We start from the raw sequence: 19,038 nt of genomic DNA on the forward strand, positions 1-19,038 counted from the left end.
TGGAGAACACCCAGAAAGATAGGGAAATAGAAAAGGAGAACTATCCACCTGAACCTTCTTTTGTTGAAGATTTTGCCAATATTAAACTCAAGTTGAATGAACACAGTGCTGCTTTGCGCAAAGAAAAGTTTGAAAACAGAAAGTTATCTGAAGAACTTTTAATGCTCAAAGAGAGAATGTCCAATGGATCGATTAGGTCTGATACACTGCAAAACAGAAGGTCGATTGCGATGGGTGAGAGTATCAATCTGAGTGGTGGAATCGATATACTTCGCGAGGAAATTGAAACTCTCAAGCATAAATTACTACAAGAAGAGCAAAGCTCACAACGAGCTGAAAATTATGCTATAGAACTTCAGAAGAAACTCAATAAATTGCAATCCACGAGGGGTCTCAACAGCTCGACTGATTATGAAAGCAAGTACCGTGAATCTCAGATTAGAATTGGGGAATTGGAGCAAAGATTTGAAAAGGTATTATCACCAGACTTTGATTCAGAAGCTGCAATTAGAGGTTTGCCAAGAAGTGAAAGCTTCAAAAGAAACAGCTTTATTGCAACATCGTTCTCAGGCTCGAACCAGGAGTTTGTGAATATTTATCAAGATATAACAAAGACCTTGAAATCAACAAGAGAAGAATTGGCAACTGCTAAAAGTGAAATTCTTAGACTCAAACATTTGTTAAGGGAGTCAGAAGATGAATTGTATGAAGCAAAACGGCAGTCATTCAGAACTTCAGTTTCAGACTATGAGGATGAACTAGCACAATTGAAGGTAAAACATGATACTTTATCCAGTAAGAATAGAGACCTTAGTGGTAGCATTGAACTCTATAAAAAGAGATCAGATGAATACTTCAAAAAATTGGAATTGGCAGAAGCTGCTGTAAATATTTCCAAAAGGCATGAAGATGCAGCTCAAAGGGAATTGGTAGAAGTGAAAAATCAATTGAAATTGGCTCGTGATGAATCTAGAACCACGCAAATCATGCTCAAAGATTTGAGAAAGGAATCGGAGAAATTGGAAGAAAGAATTCAAGAAAAGACATTCGAATTAGACAAATGTAAACAAAACTTGAGAGATCTCTCCGATAGAAGCTCATACAACTCAAAACATTATGATAATAAAGAAGTTGCAGAAAATTACAAAGAAGAGATTAGAGGTTTGCACAAAGAACTCAATTTCAAAATGGAAACTGAAACTGGTTTGGTCAAGGAGAATAAGAAACTTCAGCTAGATTTAGAAGACTTAATGCGGGAAAAGGGTACCTTACAAAGGGATTATGAAACTACTCTTCTCAAGGAAGAAGAATTAGACGTAAAGGTTAATGATCTAACAATAAAATCAAGACAACTTGAAAACGATAAGGTTATCAACGAGAGAAAAATTGGTAGCTTGACTAAGCAAATTACCTCGTTGAAACAAGTCATGGATGAGATCACAGCACAAAGAGATCAACTTTTGGAATCCAAGGATAACTTAGAGGAACAAGTTCTTAAGCTCAATCACAAGCTTGAAGATACTACAGGTGAATTGGAACAATTCAAACTTGAAAACAGGGTATTGAAAGATCACCTTGAAAATCAAAGAGCCGAATCTAATGACATCAGGTCTGAACTCAACCAATCTAAGATTTCAAGTACAAGTGAAGTCCAGGATTACCAAAAACTTAGAAAAGAGATTTTGGTGACCAATGAAGAGAATGATTCATTGAAGAGAGTGAACAAAGAATTGAGTACGAAGGTTCACACGCTAGAAGAAAAATTGTACAGCAATGAGCAATTAAGATACTGGGAGACAAAGGTTAGAGATTTGACAAAAGAATTAGATGAATGCAAATTTGATAACTATGAAGCCTCGAAGTCAATCAAGACTTTGGAGCGCAACACGAAAGAATTGCAAATTAGAGCTGATAATGACTCCCAATTAATCAAGAAATACAACGATGAGAATTTTGACTACCAGAATAAGGTCAATCACTTTAAGAGCACAATTGATATACTTCATAACGAGAATCTGGAGAAGGACTTGATGCTCAAAACTACGCAAAGAGAGAATTTAGAAATGAGAGAACATATCTTGAACATGGAGAAGGAGGTTTTGGAGTTAAGGAGTAAATTAGGGTATTAGAACTATAAGTATGGTAGAATTCTGAATATATAGCTACACTTAATGTTACCATTTATCTGATTACTTTTTTTTCTTGGAGCCAGACTTGTTGGAGCCAGAAACGGGTGTAGATCGGTAGAGCAAAACAGTAAGCATAGAGTCTACCATTATGTACATTTTTGAGCCTTGAGCCCTGGACTCGGTCTAGTTATTATCTATATACATTAAAACCAACCGAATCTCTTTGTCTTCTCTGGCTCAGAGAAATCTCTAGGTTCACTCAACTTTTCCCCTTCAAATTTGCCTAAACCAAAATGTTGGAGAATAAATTCGACATCTCCAAATGCAGCTCTATCACCTTGCATGACAACACTTGGCTTACCGGAACTGATACCCTTATTCTGGACCTTTCCGGTCAATACCTTCTCAGCAACAGCTCTCAAGTCTGACACCGTCAATTTCTCAATCTTTGCTATCATTTCATCGATAGTTGTTAACTTTCCTTGACATTGGATTTGTCTACCCAAATCTTCCAACTTAGCAAGCTTGCTCTCTATGTTCATCAATAAGGACGAGATCAACTGGTTCTTGGCTCTCTTTACTTCCTTCTCGGTAAGACCACCCTTGGAAGGGTCGGTTTCCAATAATTTGGACAATTCGAAACAAATGATTTGTGACATGACGTGTGCAGCATTTGGAGAGCATGAAATGGTCACACCAAATAATCCGGAGTCCACGTAAGAATGGTTGAAACTCATGCAGTTCTCCACAAATGCGTACTGGTTCAAGACTCTAGTATACAACCGGGAGAACATTCCCTTACCAGGGCCACCAGCAGAGAACGAGGAGCCACCACCAAGCAACTTCTGGAGAGTAGCAAGGGCGTAGAGATCATCGTGCAAGAGGCCAGAGGTTTCGAATCCAATTTGCATATGGTACAATTCTGGCAAGTTTCCATACAATGGGGGCTGGTAGGGCAACGAGATTTCGCCACCAGTGTAGTTCACGGTGCCCAAGTCTGGTCTGGTGGATGTGACTGATTTCCAGTCGCCAAAGTGCTCCTGGGCCAATTTCAATGCGTGGTCGTGAGTGACACCCACCATGGCCATCACGACGTTTTGAGGCTGGAAGAACTCCTGGTGGTACTTGGTGATGTCCTTCTTGGTGATGTGGCCAATGCGGTCCGGAGGACAGTACAAGGGCAACCCCAAAGTGTTGTTATTGTAGGCAGCAGCATGTAGCACTTCTGGCAAGAACATGTCGTGCTTCATGGATATTTCCCCCACCTCGTACTCCGCGGTTTGCAAAGTCTCCAACAACTCCTGGTCGGTGATTTTGGGGTTTCTGACTGTCTGAGCCGCGGCATCGAACATTTTGTCGGCATCCTTGTTGAAAACAGATGCCTGGTAGATGATGGCTTCTCTCTGGGCCGAGCACATGTAGTTTCCTCCGAGCTTGGCGAGGTTTTCCATCATTTCCAAGCCGGTATACTTGGAGGTGGACTTCCATGCGAGTCTATCGCAGATATGAGATAATCCAGTCTTTCCGGGGCTTTCGTATCTGGAGCCAGCGTCCACGTAGGCTCCCATGGCGCAGAAATGGCCTGGTGTGGAGTCGGTGACGATACGCAACCCGTTGGCAAGAGTGGTCATCTCTATGCTGGGGTTGGCAAACTGGGTGGTGGAAACATATCTTCTGGCAAGGGAGGCCCCTCTGAGGTTTAGCCTTGATAGCATGGGTGGGCTCTTGGTGAAGAATGTAAATGCAAAATGGTGGTATTTGCCGTTGAATTTTCGCAGGCTTTAGGGTGGTGCGAGTATCATTAATGATTAGGATGGGTGCGGTATCTTCCGGAGTAGCATTAATTGATTAGTGTAGTTAGGTTGTTCTCCAGAGTTGAGCTTGGATTGGTTTGTAGCAATAGTAGGGGTTGTTGTTCTCCATTCATTAGGGAATATTATGTGCTGGAACAGTGATTAATGGTTGTAGTAGGTATGAAAAAGATTCTGGGGTTAACACCAGCGGAAGAGCCAAAATTAATTTCCCTATTGAACATTAAGATGGTTTCTCCAAAGGGTGAATTCATTCCTTATATATGAGAATTCTACAGAAGAGAGGCACTCGATTGCAAGAATCGTTGTTTACTGTCGCGAAGAGGTTAGGACTAATCAAATAATATTTCAGATCTATTCCTCTGCGCCTCATGAGATGATAAATCAAGATAATGCTTATTAGTAAATATATTGATGCTGAGAATATTGGGCACTTGGGCACTGTGTTGGAGGTAGATTTTCCAATCTGGAATTCTGGCTCATTGTCCAGAATAGCCACGACTCCAGCAGTGGAAATATTTCCCTAGGATGACATACTACCACTTCAACATACCTCCTGATTTGGCCGCAGAATTTTCTTACTTCAGTCTATAGCAGAAGCACTCCCTTGCAGTGAATATTATTGCTGAAGGTGATGTAGGGCAATACCTTAAAGCTCAAGTAAGTCTTCGGTTGCTAGTGGGCTGATATTGGACTTCTGAGGTGGTTTTGGAGGTGCAGACAGCGTGGGGCCAAAAATATCGATCAAATCAGTATTTATCAGGTTGGAAGATGTCGTGGTGGAAGGTTTGGACAACGGAATAAATTTGTGTGATGTGGATGCAGTTGATGGGTTCAGGGCCTTGGGGGTCAAGATCGCCGAGTTCATGGCTGCCAGAGCAGGTGACAATGCATGTGATGACAGCACAGATAGGTTGCTTATTGGTGGGCGAGCCTTTGTTGTGGGAGTCAATGGAAGTGTAGGGGAGTGAAGTGGAAATCCTGTAGTGATTGGAGTTGAAGGCTTGGCCTGGGGCAACTGTATGCTTGAAGGGGGTACTCTAGAGGCTGGAGGTGACTGTTCTGCTCTGGTGGAGGATGCTGGTGGTTGCTCTGGAGTTGCAATATCAGAGGTGACTGGATTACTAGTGGGCTCAGAGGAAGTGAAGTCTTCGAAATCACTGTCGTCATCTTCTTCCTCTGGCTGTGGTTCCTGTTCTGCCTCAGCTCGATCCACTGGAGGCTTCTTGGATTCATGATCCGTCTCTGACGCAACTCCTCCGTCGGTGTCTTTGTCTTTCTTCTTGCCATCATTACTCCATTTTGTTCCGGGAAGGAACGAAAACCTCTTAGACTTGGAGCCTTTGGAACTCTTGGGTGGAATTGCATTGGTGGGAGTGGATGGAAGGTTTTCAGCCGCAGGCGGGGCCGCATCTCCGTTGGTGTTGGCGGCATTGAACCCAAAGAGGGTGTTGAAAAACCCACCTTGCTTATTTTGCTCGATGGTGGCAGCCTTCAATTCTTTCTCGTACTCCTCTTCCTTCAACTTCAACTTCAGCAAATGTACCTCGTGGTCTCTGCGTTTCCTCTCGTGGATTTGCTTGGATATCTCCTCGCTGTGGTGGGCCTTTATCACCTGGATTCTGGCATGTATGAACTTGTTGCTTTCGATTTCCACCACCCTGTTGAGTTTGTTGGATATGGACTCCTTGGATCTGTTTATCTTGACAATGCTTCTAGGATTGCCTTGTGGATCTTCCTCCTGGGCTGCAGTAGTCACTGGTTGTGATGTATCCTGTAACAATTCTCCTCTTTTTATCTGCAACTCAAGCTTCCTGGCCTTGATGTACGAGTCTCCCGAGGACCACGTGAACAAACCACTGGGTGCACTGGTGGGTTTACGGTGGCCCTTGGCGGGTTGAATCTTGGAATCTTTGATATCTGCCCCGAGCCAGGAACCGACAATTTGCCTCTGATTGCTTTCTATGGAGGAGTTAGACCATCGCACCAAGCCTCCAGGAGTATTCTGGTTGATGAACTGGTGGGTGTAACGCTGGAAAGACCCGTAGTACTTGTTTGCATTGGCGGACTCTTGGAGGAGTGCTTCGGGGTACCGGGTGGTCAAATGGTAGGTCTCGTCCGGGAATTGCACGTCCTGGAAAATCTTCTGAGTAAGCTGGTACTGGTCGAGCTGGGTTATCGGCTCGAGCGCCTCGGAGTCGTCTGTATTGGACATGGTGGTGGAGTTCGTGTAGTGGGAGCATATTATGGTACGCGTCACGTGGAGAAGATCTGGTGCGCGACACCGGTGCGACACCGGCTCCATCGCGACATCCACTCCACCAGCCAACATCTACTGCCGCCGTCTACAGCCTATTCCAGCGGTATTTCCATCCAGTAGCCACACCACTACACTCCCATGACGTACCAAGAAGTCAAGCTCCCGCAATTTCCGGAAACACCTGTGTTTGTGTCGCTTTTCACCGGAGTTTCCGAAGACACCCTCAACACTATCAAGACCGAGTTGGTCGCCGCCAACAAGGACTACGACTTCTGCTTCCTCAACACCAACCACGTCATCTCGCTCGAGCACCTCTACCACAGCTTGTACAAGTCTGTGCTCAACCATAAGAATGGCACCATGAGAGCCAAGACGTTGCACACCGAGATCATATTCAATCTCTCCCCCATTAATAACATCATGGACGCCTTGAGACGTTTTGGCGTGGATCCAGAGTGCCCCGATGTGATCGCTATCAAGGTGACAGACGAACCCTTCGAAGAGGTATACAAGCATTTGCGTAAGATTGTGGGAGCCGAAGCAGTGGAAATAAACGACCGGGTGCTCGAGGGCTTGATCAATGTCCCGAAGGTCAAGAAGATCTACAAGCTCAACGATGCCAAGTTGGACGAGCAACACTTACAGCAGCTGCTTACGAGGTTGGCTATAGGCGCGTGTATTCTTCGCGGTAATTAATAATGATAAAATGATAGAGAAATGAATGTAGATGCTGGGGGACAATGACTATCCTCTGAATGCAAATTGTCTCAAATTGACCGACTGACGTGCGGGTGCGGTGGGCATAGCCTCTATCTTTTTGGTGTAACTTGAGGCGATCTTGGATATTCTGGAGTCCGTGTTGATATTCACAGCAGTGAGCACGGGCTTGCGATCAGCCTGAGACTCGTCTTCGCTAATCTCAAAGTCATCCTCTTGAATTTCGTCAGAGTTGGTGGGAGTAGGTAGTTTCTCCATTGGTTTTGCTCGCTTGGGAAGCAAGGTATTGCTAAAAATGTTAGTAGTTTCCACTTTCACTGATTCTTGATACAGATAACTTTGTCTCAAGGAAATGCAAAATTTGGATAGGTTATCGGACTTAGGGGCCGGTTTCTGAGGTGATTCCTCGATCTCATCATCCTCAATTCCAAACTCTTCATCCAACTCAATAAACTTAGAGGGGTTTGCAACGGTGGTTTCCCTCGGAACAGAGTCTTCGACTGAATCAACTGACAAATTTCTTTGGGCTGCACCATCGATATCGTCATCATCATTGTCTGTCAAATTTTCAATAACGGTTTGAGTTATGCGGTGAGCGACAGGTGAAGAGAATTCCTCTGTAAAGTCAGAATCACCTGACACCATGCTAGAATCCCACGCAGTCTGCTTTCCAGATACAGGGGTAGGCAAGTCTTGTGATGGAGGAGTTTTATTGCCAAAGAATTTGCTGGCCTTTTTGGTTGGCGATGCAGGGTCACCACTTATTCTAGCCAACTTCTTGGAGGTTGGGGAAATGAGGGAGATGACTCTCTTAATTCCCCTTGCGGGAGTTTGGGGCTCTCGTATCTCTTCTTTCTTTACTTTTGATGTCTTTAAAAGGTCGAGAACAGACTTCATTTTTGATTCGGACGGCTTTATGATTGCTGACCTGGTTCTTTGTGCGGATTGAACGGTTTTGGTAGCTTGGGGCTTAATACCAAGGTTGATTGACTTACTTTTAAGAAAAGTCAAGTTCTGCTCTCTTGAGACTAATTGGGTGTGGTTATTTGGATGGACTAATCCATTACAAATCTTTCTGTACAATTCGTTATTGAGAGTAAGACCACAACATAACTCCACCACCTCCATGTTGAACTCTGCATCTGCAGGGTATTCGTTCAAGGTTTTGAGGGTTTGGTCACGGGGGTCAAACACCTTTTGGAACTGGAAAGCCAAGTTTGCCCGGTTAACCTCTTCAAAATAGTCGTCTGGAACGGTTTTGCCGTCCGACTTCAATGCAAGCACAATCTTGTCCAAGGTGTTGAATTTTTTGATCAAGTTGAAGGCAGATTTGATTCCCACACCGGGAATTCCCTTGGTGTAGTCACACCCTGACAACAATGCCACCATGCGCAACTGGTCGTCAGAGAAGGTGGCCAAGTGAGGCACCAGCTTGACGTCGCCAAAGCGATCTCTGCAGATCTCCACACAGCTGGAGTCATCCTTCAACTTGGTAATGAGGCGGTTGCAGCCGAAGATCAACAAGTCAGAATCTTCCGAGAGGATGCCGTCGACCACGCCAATCTTCTCCAAATACACCATCTGTGGGTCGGCCTCGTAGGGAGCCACCACGTAGCGGATGTGGAGAGCGTCCAACTCGACCATAATGGACTTGGCCATCTCGTGGGTCACGCAGGCGGCCTTCATGAACTCCTTCCATGCTAGCTTGTGGTTGCCTGTGCGGGTAAGCTCGTCAGCCTTCTTCTGGGCCTCTTCTCGCTTCAAGCGCCGGTCTTTTGCAGTCTCAGCCTTGGTGGGCAATGAGGCGCCATCGAACACGAAGTAGGGCTCCACACCAAAGTACCGCAACATCTCCACCTTCTTCAAGATCGAGTTGATGTACTTGCGGGTGGGCTGGCCCTGGCAGAGCTCCTGGGCACACGAAATCAACCCGCGGTGGAGCCAACCGTAGGTATCGATGGCGAGGGTCTTTCCTCTGAAACGCTCCAACGACGTCAGCTCTTGGATCTCCTTGAGGTGGGGGAGAAGTCCGGTGATGCCCATGGTGAAGAATCAGGAGTGGTAACGTTGGTGGCTAAGGAGGAAATGCCAGTGTAGTGCTGGTATTGCGGGATATACAGTACTTATACAGAGAATCGCAGTGCGACGCGGTGGTTTGTTTATTGAGGATTTCGACGCGTAAAGCTAGGCCCACCGCGGTAGATGGGAGTCCGCGTCGTGCTAGATGGTACGGTTGGAGCCACCAATCGACACCGCGAATTGGAGCCCGTCGCTAACACCCGCCTGCGATTGCACCCCAAACCGGCTGGCGAAGTAGTACCCGATATCGAAGTTGGCCCAATGGTTGAAGTAGCGCAAGCCGAAGCCAGCAGTGGTGGCGCCAGTGTTGGGATTGCCCAAGATGTCGTTGTCAACATTGCCCACGGCCACAGTGGAGTACAACCTCAAGGGGTTGGCCTCGTTGGACGAGCCATCCTCGAGGAGAGTTGGGTTGGCGTGGCGTGGCTGATAGATAAATGACGGCAACTTGGAGTACACGGTAGCCGAGAGGTTGTAGAACTGCAAGCCACCGTTGGGGTTGAGCGAGTTGCGGGTGAAGCCCTTGAACGAATGGACGCCTCCCAAGTAGAAACGGTCGGAAATGTGCACGGGAGCGTTGACAGTTGGGGTGTAGATAGCGCCAGCCTGGCCTGACAAGTGAGTGGTGAAGAAATTGTTGAAAACAGACTGGTAGTAGTTGAGGGCCACCGAGGTCTTAATAAATACTGTCTGGTTCTTGACGTTGTCCTGCTCCTGGTTGGAGGAGATCTCGTTGGACACCGCGGCATCAAACCCACGTACGCCAAAGTTCTTGGTGATGTGGTTCAAGTAGCCCACCTTGGAGTACGCCAACTGGTTGACAATGGACGACTTCAAGTAGTCGCCCGCAAAGAACTTCAACTCGTCGGGCGCAGCGTCGTCGATGTTGTGGATGGAACGTCTGGCTATCGACAATCCTGACAACAAGCTCAAGGACTTGCCCTTGTTATACTGCAACCCAATGATCCCGCCAGTGGCACCCTCCGAGCACTGTTGCCACGTCTGGTTGTTTTGCTGTGAATGGAAGACGTCCACCAAGAACTTGATGGACGGGTTGTTCAAGTTGGCCAAGAGCTTGGCGTTGGTGATCAAGTGGTCCGTGGGCTTGTAGGGGTTGTAGTCGACCCCGATGTTGACCAACTCGGCATTTTCATTGAAGTTGTTGTTCAAGTAGTTCAATTTCATGTTCAAGTACTCCTCGTTGTTCACGTTAAAGAAGCCCTCGCCGATATTCAAGTTGATGGACAGCAAGTCGAAGATGACCTTGGTGGCCACCGGCTTGTCTTTGTTATAGTTCTTGATGTTTTGGGGCAACAAGGCGCTGTAGTCGGAATGCAAGCTAATGTCGATGTTCTTGAACACATTTGTCTTGAGGAGCTTGTCATGAGACACTCCAATCGTGTCGATCAACTGGCTCAAGGTGTAGTCGCTGTGCTCCACCAATGGTGATAAGAGCTTCTTGAAGAAGTCGGTGGTGAAGGTCTCACCCCCATTGACTTCGACGGAAGACAAGTAGATGGGCTGCGAGGCCGATCTCTCCAAGATGTCCTGGGTGAGGAGCTGGCTCAGAAGATCCTTGGTTGTGGTGGAACCCATTTTGGTGTATAAGTTTGTGAAAGCGTTGATTCTGGTTGTGATAATTGGGTGGAACCGTCGTGCGCGCCTCAGTTGCAAAAGCCAGTGTCTGCAAAAGAATAGGAGAGAAGTAGGATGAGCCGGGGAATAACGTTGATAGGGTTGAGCAGCCGGTTCAGACAAAATAGTAGTGCCGAATCATTCGGGATTCAAGATCTTAAAAATCCAGAGGGGTATCCAGGTGAAATATTCAGTTGAAATATCCAGGTAGAAGAGACAAAGTGCGAAGACAAGTTAACTGAGCTATTCCTACAAGCTAGTACCAGTTTCCAGTTCCAGAACCTAGGGTGTGGGAGCTCGGGAAAGTGTGGGAATTATTCTTGTGGGGTCATTTCGTGAATTTTTCATGCAATAATCACGAATGGCCAACTCGAACTGAAAAGAATGCTACTTGTGATCCAATTTGATGCTCTACTGTCTGCAATTTGCAGAATAGAGCCTCTGCCATTTCTAGCAGATCATGCCCACTCCTACCAGGTCTATTTTGTATCTATACACTCTATTTTATTGATACTCCACGGTAGCACCATCGTAGGCCAAGGTGAGCAACTTCCAGCTAGACTCCACGCCTGCGCCAGCAAGGAGCTTCATGACACTAGATGCGATTTCCTCAAAACCTTCAGTGGCCAAGCACAAGATAGTGGGGCCTGCTCCCGACAAGCAAATGCCACACAAGCCAGGGTGGGTGTCTGGGGTGATGCTGGACAACACCTCGACCAAGCCTGGAATCAAGGTGGACCGGTAGGGCTGGTGGATCTTGTCCTTCATGGCCTCGTAAATGAGTCTGTTATTGGGGGTCTCGTGGGTCAAAGCAGTAGTCAATACCGCGATTCTCTGGAGGTTGTACACAATGTCCTGTCTGTTGTAGGACTCCGGCAACACCGCACGGGAGTCATCAGTGCTGACCTCGAAGTTAGGAATCACTGCCACACACTTAATCTTGGTACTGAACCCGTACTGCACGTACTGGCCAATGTTTTGAGGAGGAGGTGTGGACAAGTACTTGTCCTTGGGGGTGGAGGCCTTGGGCAACACGTACTCCAAAGGCAAGTTCTTGGCCTCGGTTTCCTCGGAAGAGAGCTCGTTCAAGTACGATCCCACGAAACCCCCCAACATGGCAGCAGCTATGTTGTCGGGGTGTCTCTCGATCAACAAGCAGTAGTCCAACATTCTGACCTTGGAAAGCTTGAATCCACCGATCTCGTTACCCAACATGATTCCTCCGACAATAGCGGCTCCCGAGGACCCCAAGCCTCGACCCAAGGGAATGGGGTTTATGACGTGTATGTGGGTCCCGTTGGGGAAGCTGGCCACGCCGTTGCATCTCATCACGTACAACGCAGTCTGGGTCACCAAGTTTCTGTCGGAGCTCAAGGGCACGTTTTCAGCAAGGTCACCCTCGTAGGAGAGCTTGACGTTGTATGGGTCGCTGGAAGTGTCTATGGATGGGTCGACATTGACGCTGATCTCCAAGAACAAGTTCAACCCGATTCCCAAAACATCGAAGCCTGGGCCAATGTTGGCGGATGATGCGGGCACTTTCAACTGGAACGACTTGGACATGCTGCAAGGAATGGCTAGTGCTAACTGGTGGTGTCGATGAATGTCTTTTTTTCGAAGATGAATCATTTGTTTCGCACCCACGGAAAGATAGCGCCTGCAGATACGCCAGCCATGGAATCATTCCTGGCACGATGGAGGTAACGAATGAAGGAGATATAGTTGGATTTGACGTGATACATGGCAGATGAGATAGGTGTCTACAGATGTGCTGAGCACTGGGGTTGGCTGGTATCACTCTTGCTACAAATTCTTGCCGGTGAAAAGTTGTCTTGCCCAAACTTTTCAGTTTTCGATTTTTCATTCCTGCGAGTTTCAGGCTTGGCTTCATCTGCGATTTACAGTGTTGGTAAATGAGGAAAAATCACCCAATAATTGTGGCAAATATAAGCAGTTGCAGTCTATCGTTGGTAGTAATTTCAGTAGAAATTATGTGGTTGATATGAATTACGATGGTGGGTCTGGTCAACTAACTGTATTGTTGCAGTTGTAGTACTTTCAGTATACATTCTGGGGCTCGTATGATACTACGAGAACTCTGATCAGAAGTTATCTTTGAACCAAGACCTCGGCATAATTCAGCAGTAATTCTCAGAATGTACCCAGCCAACCTATTTGTGAATAAATCCATTTTGGTGGTTCTCCAACCCACTGCTATTACAGAAACAACTGGAATTACAGGCCCTTATCGCTGGTAGCTCCTGTTGCTTCTGTCGCATACACCATCATGGAGCTTCATGCGCACTAGCTTAAGCCAATATTAATTGCACCCGTCTAGGGCTACCGGATTACCAGAACCGGAGCCCTGCCATGAGTAGAATGCATATCAAACATCTTTGGGAAGCAACTACAAAGGGATGTTGAAATTCACTCTTGAGCACGGAAGAATTTCGACAGTTGATGAGCCTTACATCTTACACCCTTATTCTCTGGCTTGAATTATTATTCTGAATTTATACTCGTATGTGATGTTAAGGAAGTCGACAAAAACGGAAATAATAATGAGCACACTGATACATGATATTGAAAAACTTCATAGCTCGAGTATCGTTTAGAAGTGATCCTGATCCTTGCTGAGGATTGTACTGGCACCCATTTTTTACTTTAGCTCAGTTATTTATTTCAATCAAGCTATTTCATTCTTCAATTATAACATGTGCCAAACTACAGTCTGCCACTACTTGAACAATAAACATTAATTGTGCCGACTACTGATACTATCAGATCTATTTCTATAACACACAGGTTTGTCTCTTTTCCCATTGGATCTTGGCTGGGCCATGAGGCTGGGTCACCATGGATTCGTGGTCAACATCGGGCATTTTTTGGCCCTCCACAAACTTCCATTTGATGTTGTAGACATGGGTAGCCAAAATCATTCCAAGTTGGAGGAAAGCAAATTGCTCACCAATACAACGATGTCTACCACCACCAAATGGCAAGTAAGGTGAAGAAACACCCTTGGAAATCGCACCAAAACCGTAATCCACGGACTCGGTTTGGCTGTTCTCTGGAACAATAGGCTTGTCCCATCTGTGGGGGTTGAACTTGTCAGCATTTGGATAAATTTTATCGTCAATCATGGCGTAACCAGGAGAAGTCAAAACGTGGTGTCCCTTTGGAACAACGTACTTGGTGTTTGGAACAAGCAATGGCTTGGAAACCTTTCTGAAAATCGAGTGCAATGGCATGTGTAATCTCAAGGTTTCTCTGATGACGTGGTTGTGCAAGGTCAATTTTTGCATGTCATCGTAAGTCAAATCAAAGATGTCACCATTCTTCTCGTTAAGAAGAGTGGTGAGCTCCTTGTACAATTCTTCTTGAATTTCAGGGTGCTCAGCCAAATGTAACAAGTACCAAGACGAAGTGGAAGAAGAGGAGTGTTGACCACCCATCAAGATACCAATCATAAGATTGGCGATTTGTTGATCAGTCATCTTCACACCATCCTTGTAGGTAGAGTTAAGCATCAAGGAGTCAACCAAGTCACGGTTCTGTACGATATCGCCAGACTCTCTTCTGTGGTTAATTAAGGACATGTAGGTACGGGAAATTTTACGTTGAGCTTCGTCTCTCTTTCTGTGACTGGGCAATGGCAAGTGAGGAAGGGCAAAGTTAATAGGAGCAAAACCCTTGTCCAAATCGGCGTACAACTGAGCGAAACTGTGGTCGAACTTCTTTCTCATTTCGTCACCGAACAAGGTTCTGGAAGAAGTGAAGATGGTTAATTCAGGTTGGGCCTTCAAGACGTCCACAACACCGGAGTTGTTTTCCTTCATCTTGTAGTTTTCGGAGGTGGTGAAGTAGTCCAAGACTTCTTCCCTGAACTTGGGCACGTAGGATCTGAACGCGTCGGAGGTCAAGGCGATCTTGACGAACTTCTTCTGTTCCATAAGACGGTGGTTTGGGCAGTCGTAAATGACTCCCTCGCCGAACACGGGGGTGGTCAAGTGCTGGTAGGCGTCTTCGGCCGACACATCGTTAGCCTTGGCGTTGAGCACGAATTCCTGGCCACGAGGACCCAAGTAGACGGTCATAACCTTACCCACCAAAACAAATGAGAACACGTCTCCATACTTGTCACGGCATTCGTTGAAGAAGCCATAGGGGTCCTTACCGTAGGCCACGGCATTACCCAACCACGGAACCCAGTGGAAGGCCATTGGCACCCTGTCCTTTCTCAACGAGTACAACAATTGCCAGAGCACATTGTAGATGAAGGGACCCAAAAACAAGATGGATAATTGCTGACTGAGCGAAAGCGCAGCAAAGTAGGTGTATGCGGACACCGCCAAATCCACGAGAGCCATCTAGACGTTAGTACGAGATCAACCAGAGGGGAAACAATCGTCTGAGAGTGTGCTGATGAGACGCGGATGGGCGACTTACCACCAACATGACGGACTGTGGGAGCCATTTGCACGGGGAAAAGAGGGTGTCGTGCACGGAAGCGATCGTGGCTCGATGTAGTTCCCGCCACCAAAGGTACTTACTGTTGAAACAGACTTGTTAGTGGTGGTAGAAAAATTCGTCGTTCCGTCGCTCGTTTTATTGTATACGAGGAACGAAGAGGGCGCGACATGCAGATCGATGGGCCGCGTAATGCGCGACATGCGACAACAGACCACCAGGCCCTTAGTTATGGCGCGCTCGTGATACGTCCATATCTGGGTGCAGCTGCCTGGGTGCAGCTGCCTGGGAGCGCGCAGAAAATCCCCTCAGTAGTTAACAGTACATATACGTACTTCTCAGTACAGCTTGGTTCAGAGACTTGACCCTGTGGTTGGAAGACGCCTTAACCACCTGGCAGGCGCTGGGATACTTCTGGGGCACTCCTGGGCACTCCTGGAACACTCCTGGGGCGCCACAGTACCACCCTGGAGCACCACAGTGCACCAGAACGCGTTCTCGCGACTGGACGTCCGGTTGCCTCTCGGGCACTACAAGCACCAATACTACTGTACATTGGAGGTGGGGTGGCCGCATCTCGTGCCATCGATCCTGCTGGGCAAGCCTGTCCCTGGCAGCAGAGGGGCACTAGCTGGGCCTTTCCCTTGCGTGGAATATATTCTAGTGGTGCTGGCGTGGCTGCGATTTCGCAGCCACTACCTGCGGTAGGGAGTGTCTGGATGCAACCCGAGCATCCTTACCTTCATGATCAACTCCTCGTTCTCCAGCTTCATGCGCTGGTTCTTGAGTTCCAAGAACTTGATGTACTCGATCGACTTGGTCAAGATGGTGCCCTTGTTCAACTTGCGAGCCGGCTTCAACCCCTCCAAGTCCACTGGATGGTTGGGGTCGTCGTCGTCAGAGCCTGCGCAGTCCAGGTCGTCGCCACTAGACTCGAAGTCGTTGTCGGTCTTCAGCTTCTTCTTGGTCCGCACCACCACCCGGAGCGAGGGAACGGTGTTCAGCAAGGTGTCGAACTTGGCGTTGATTTTGTTTCTGTACCTCTGCTCGATGATGTTGTGAGCCGAACGAGTTCTGTTCTTGGGTGGCAGCTGCTGAGGTCGAGACACACTGATAGTGGGCTCGGACTTGATTCGCTGCTTGACTATCCTCTCTTGGCTAGACGATATTGACTGTGTTGGGCTCGGCTCTATCTTGATGGGGTTGGAGTGCGGAGGAGGAAACGGCGCAGGCATGTCAAACATGCCTGGAGGGATGGGAGACACAAAGCTGCTGCCAGACTCAAACTCGGGGTTGGCTGATACTGTTCGGCACATGTCACCCATGAACTCTGGTTGCACGTAGCCAGTACCAACGGGGGTGGGAAAATCGCTACTGGGACCGTAATTGAGTGACGACGACTGGAGCGAGTTGTTGGAGGCCGTGTGGGACGGATACTGCACTCCATAGTCGTAGGGGTATCCAATAGGCTGAGGGAATGGGCCCTGAGAGGGAGGCGGACCCGGAATCGGGTCCGGGTTGGAATTGCGGTTGTGGGAGGAGGAGGAGCCGAGCTGGGGGTCCCGTTTGGACGTCAGCGAGGGGTAGGCATTGTAGTCGTCGATTCTGAAAGTCATGTCGGGTGCACGAGGCAAAAAACCGGATCCAACTCACAGTTATATCAGCCCCATCTACATGTGCCCCACAAAATAATAATCCTGAATCGCAGCATCATCCCACCTAAAAGCTAATCTTCGCCCTAGCGGGACGGATCAGGGTAAGGGCTCGGTTCGAGCGAAAGGCTATCCTGGACAACGTCTGCATGCATGACGTGCACCCTGGGGCCCAGCGTTTTCGCTTGTTGGGAGAGCCACCGTGACGTGAACAATTTCTGGTTCCATCTCAACATCGTATGATTTCTTTCATGGCGTGCATACGGCTTTGTGGCTGCGTTTTGCATCCACCCACACGTATGGAAAACACCGTGCATGCCTGACAGAGTCGCTGGCGGCAGATTGGCTAGGCACCGGGTCACCGGGGTTATGTGCTAGGCGGTTTCAACAGCACCCCCAGCTCTGCCCTCTCAGCCAAGCCGTGCCTACACCCCCCATGCTGCCGCCACTCACCACTGCCACCGCATCATCCCATGCGAAACACCCTCACCTGAGCGCTTCCTCGCTTGGGCCTCCATTTTTACAGACACATTGTTGCATAACGACACCGTTAGCAAATAAATTCCGTGCGTTACGGTGTCCTGCCGCCTTTGATAGGTGTGCTGCCAGGACTAAATGCAACCTTTCGGGACCCCTTTCCGCCCGAATTCCACTTCCGTCGAAGCCTGGGCCCTGAGGCTGCCCTGCTTGATACAGCCGCCGACCAATTGGCCAGCTTATCACTTGCTAGGCGACATCGAGCTTCCTTTCGCCCCTGGCGGCCCTGCGCACCTACACTTCCGGCGACATTACCTCTGATCATCGCGACAAAATTTCCTTCCACCACACCATCATGTCGGACCTCCATGACTTGTGCAAGTTTGCCCAGCGCCCAGTCGCCGCCAAGGCAGTGGAAGAGCTCCAGTTCTACTTGAAGAGTGGCATTCCCGCCACCTACACTATCGAGGAGGCATACAACTACACCCACAATATCGAAGATGAGCCTCTCACCACCACCACGCCATTGCACTTAATATGCACCCATGTGCCCCAGGATATCGACGAGGCCGAGTCCAAAGTGGTTGAGTCCATGGTAGAGATGCTTCTCGAATATGGAGCCGGCTGGTGCTTGACAGACGTCAACAACGAGACTCCGGGATGTATTTTGATCCGCAGAGGCTTGAAGAGGTTGCCTATCTACAACCAGATTGTAGCAGCCGGAATAAGAGCCGAGTTGTTGTTGAGAAAGGTCAGTGAGTACGACATGGAGGTCATCAGCGATACTGAAGAAGTGGACCACGAGCGGTTTGGGGACGAGGTGCCCCAACTCGTGGAAGACAAGGAAGTGAACGAGAAAGAGAACAAGGAAGACCAGCAAGAGAGCCAGGAACAACCCAGTGTGGAACATCCTGAGCCTTTGGTCACAGCTGCCCCCAAAATCGAGAAGGACGACGCTCCAGACGCTCCTTCCCAGAACCAAGAATCATACCTCCAGACGAAGTTGGAGTACAGAGACAATGCGTTGGTCACCAAGGACCGCCAGGACGGAGTGATGATGTCGTGGGAAACAGACTTGATGCGTCTCGGATGCGACTCCCTTTTTAAGGGCTCGGTGGTCGACGGAGAAGTGGACTCCGACATTAACGTGTTGAACATCGGGTTCGGAATGGGGATCATCGACACCATGATCAACGAAAAGAACCCCACCAAGCACTACATCTGCGAGGCCCATCCAGACGTGTTGAAAAAGTTGCGTGACGACGGATGGTACGAAAAGCCCAACGTAGTGATTCTCGAAGGAAGGTGGCAAGACCAGTTGGACACTCTTTTATCCAGTGGCAACACCTTCTTCAACGGTATCTACTACGATACCTACTCAGAACACTACCTGGACATGTTGGAGCTCTTTGACTTTGTGGTGGGTCTCTTGAAGCCCCATGGTGTCTTCTCGTTCTTCAATGGTTTGGGCGCAGATAGACAAGTCATCTACGAAGTTTACAAGCAATTGGTCGAAATCGACTTGTCCAACTATGGTTTGGAATGCAAGTTCACCGAGATCGAGGTTCCAAAGTCCACCTTGGAAGAGAAGGTGGGCTCTGAAGACTCCAAGAGTGTGTGGGACGACATCAAAAGATCCTACTGGTCATGTCCGGTTTATTACCATCCCGAGGCTCGGTTTATTGATGTGTAATCAACCACATTGTGTGTCGTTCTAGCCAGAGGACCATAAACCGTATTGATTCCGCTACAGCATACAATGTATTTTCATCCTGTCTTATGTATTGGCGTATATAGAATAGATACAT

At 47.9% G+C, this 19,038-nt stretch overlaps 9 protein-coding genes across 9 annotated transcripts; 2 read left to right on the forward strand and 7 right to left on the reverse strand.

Annotated features, from left to right (window-relative positions):
- Positions 1–2,332: 2,332 nt before the first annotated feature.
- On the reverse strand, positions 2,333–3,844 carry MAS2 (mitochondrial-processing protease subunit alpha; the record flags this gene model as incomplete). Its single annotated transcript, XM_020208715.1, has 1 exon — positions 2,333–3,844. One exon carries the CDS (start codon positions 3,842–3,844, stop codon positions 2,333–2,335), a length of 1,512 nt encoding a protein of 503 aa, XP_020066770.1.
- A 745-nt stretch (positions 3,845–4,589) lies between these two features.
- Positions 4,590–6,155, reverse strand: CANTADRAFT_3735 (uncharacterized protein; the record flags this gene model as incomplete). Its single annotated transcript, XM_020208716.1, has 1 exon — positions 4,590–6,155. The coding sequence occupies one exon, from the start codon at positions 6,153–6,155 to the stop codon at positions 4,590–4,592; it is 1,566 nt and encodes a 521-aa protein (XP_020066771.1).
- Positions 6,156–6,338: 183 nt separating this feature from the next.
- On the forward strand, positions 6,339–6,896 carry CANTADRAFT_45932 (uncharacterized protein; the record flags this gene model as incomplete). The annotated part of the gene is made up of 1 exon (XM_020209266.1): positions 6,339–6,896. One exon carries the CDS (start codon positions 6,339–6,341, stop codon positions 6,894–6,896), a length of 558 nt encoding a protein of 185 aa, XP_020066772.1.
- Positions 6,897–6,944: 48 nt separating this feature from the next.
- Positions 6,945–8,960, reverse strand: EXO1 (Rad2 family nuclease; the record flags this gene model as incomplete). Its single annotated transcript, XM_020208718.1, has 1 exon — positions 6,945–8,960. The coding sequence occupies one exon, from the start codon at positions 8,958–8,960 to the stop codon at positions 6,945–6,947; it is 2,016 nt and encodes a 671-aa protein (XP_020066773.1).
- An 89-nt stretch (positions 8,961–9,049) lies between these two features.
- Positions 9,050–10,804, reverse strand: SAM51 (Sam51p). Its single transcript, XM_020206202.1, has one exon. The coding sequence runs from the start codon at positions 10,590–10,592 to the stop codon at positions 9,138–9,140; it is 1,455 nt and encodes a 484-aa protein (XP_020066774.1). The 5' UTR covers positions 10,593–10,804; the 3' UTR covers positions 9,050–9,137.
- A 331-nt stretch (positions 10,805–11,135) lies between these two features.
- Positions 11,136–12,194, reverse strand: THR1 (homoserine kinase; the record flags this gene model as incomplete). Its single annotated transcript, XM_020208969.1, has 1 exon — positions 11,136–12,194. One exon carries the CDS (start codon positions 12,192–12,194, stop codon positions 11,136–11,138), a length of 1,059 nt encoding a protein of 352 aa, XP_020066775.1.
- A 1,229-nt stretch (positions 12,195–13,423) lies between these two features.
- On the reverse strand, positions 13,424–15,001 carry ERG11 (sterol 14-demethylase; the record flags this gene model as incomplete). Its single annotated transcript, XM_020211356.1, has 2 exons — positions 13,424–13,477; positions 13,505–15,001. The coding sequence occupies 2 exons, from the start codon at positions 14,999–15,001 to the stop codon at positions 13,424–13,426; spliced, it is 1,551 nt and encodes a 516-aa protein (XP_020066776.1).
- A 795-nt stretch (positions 15,002–15,796) lies between these two features.
- On the reverse strand, positions 15,797–16,717 carry HMS1 (Hms1p; the record flags this gene model as incomplete). The annotated part of the gene is made up of 1 exon (XM_020211357.1): positions 15,797–16,717. One exon carries the CDS (start codon positions 16,715–16,717, stop codon positions 15,797–15,799), a length of 921 nt encoding a protein of 306 aa, XP_020066777.1.
- Positions 16,718–17,585: 868 nt separating this feature from the next.
- Positions 17,586–18,923, forward strand: RMT2 (protein-arginine N5-methyltransferase; the record flags this gene model as incomplete). The annotated part of the gene is made up of 2 exons (XM_020208966.1): positions 17,586–18,077; positions 18,147–18,923. 2 exons carry the CDS (start codon positions 17,586–17,588, stop codon positions 18,921–18,923), a joined length of 1,269 nt encoding a protein of 422 aa, XP_020066778.1.
- Positions 18,924–19,038: the final 115 nt, after the last annotated feature.

This window comes from Suhomyces tanzawaensis (assembly GCF_001661415.1).
Source record: "Suhomyces tanzawaensis NRRL Y-17324 unplaced genomic scaffold CANTAscaffold_1, whole genome shotgun sequence".
Taxonomy (NCBI): Eukaryota; Fungi; Ascomycota; class Pichiomycetes; order Serinales; family Debaryomycetaceae; genus Suhomyces; species Suhomyces tanzawaensis.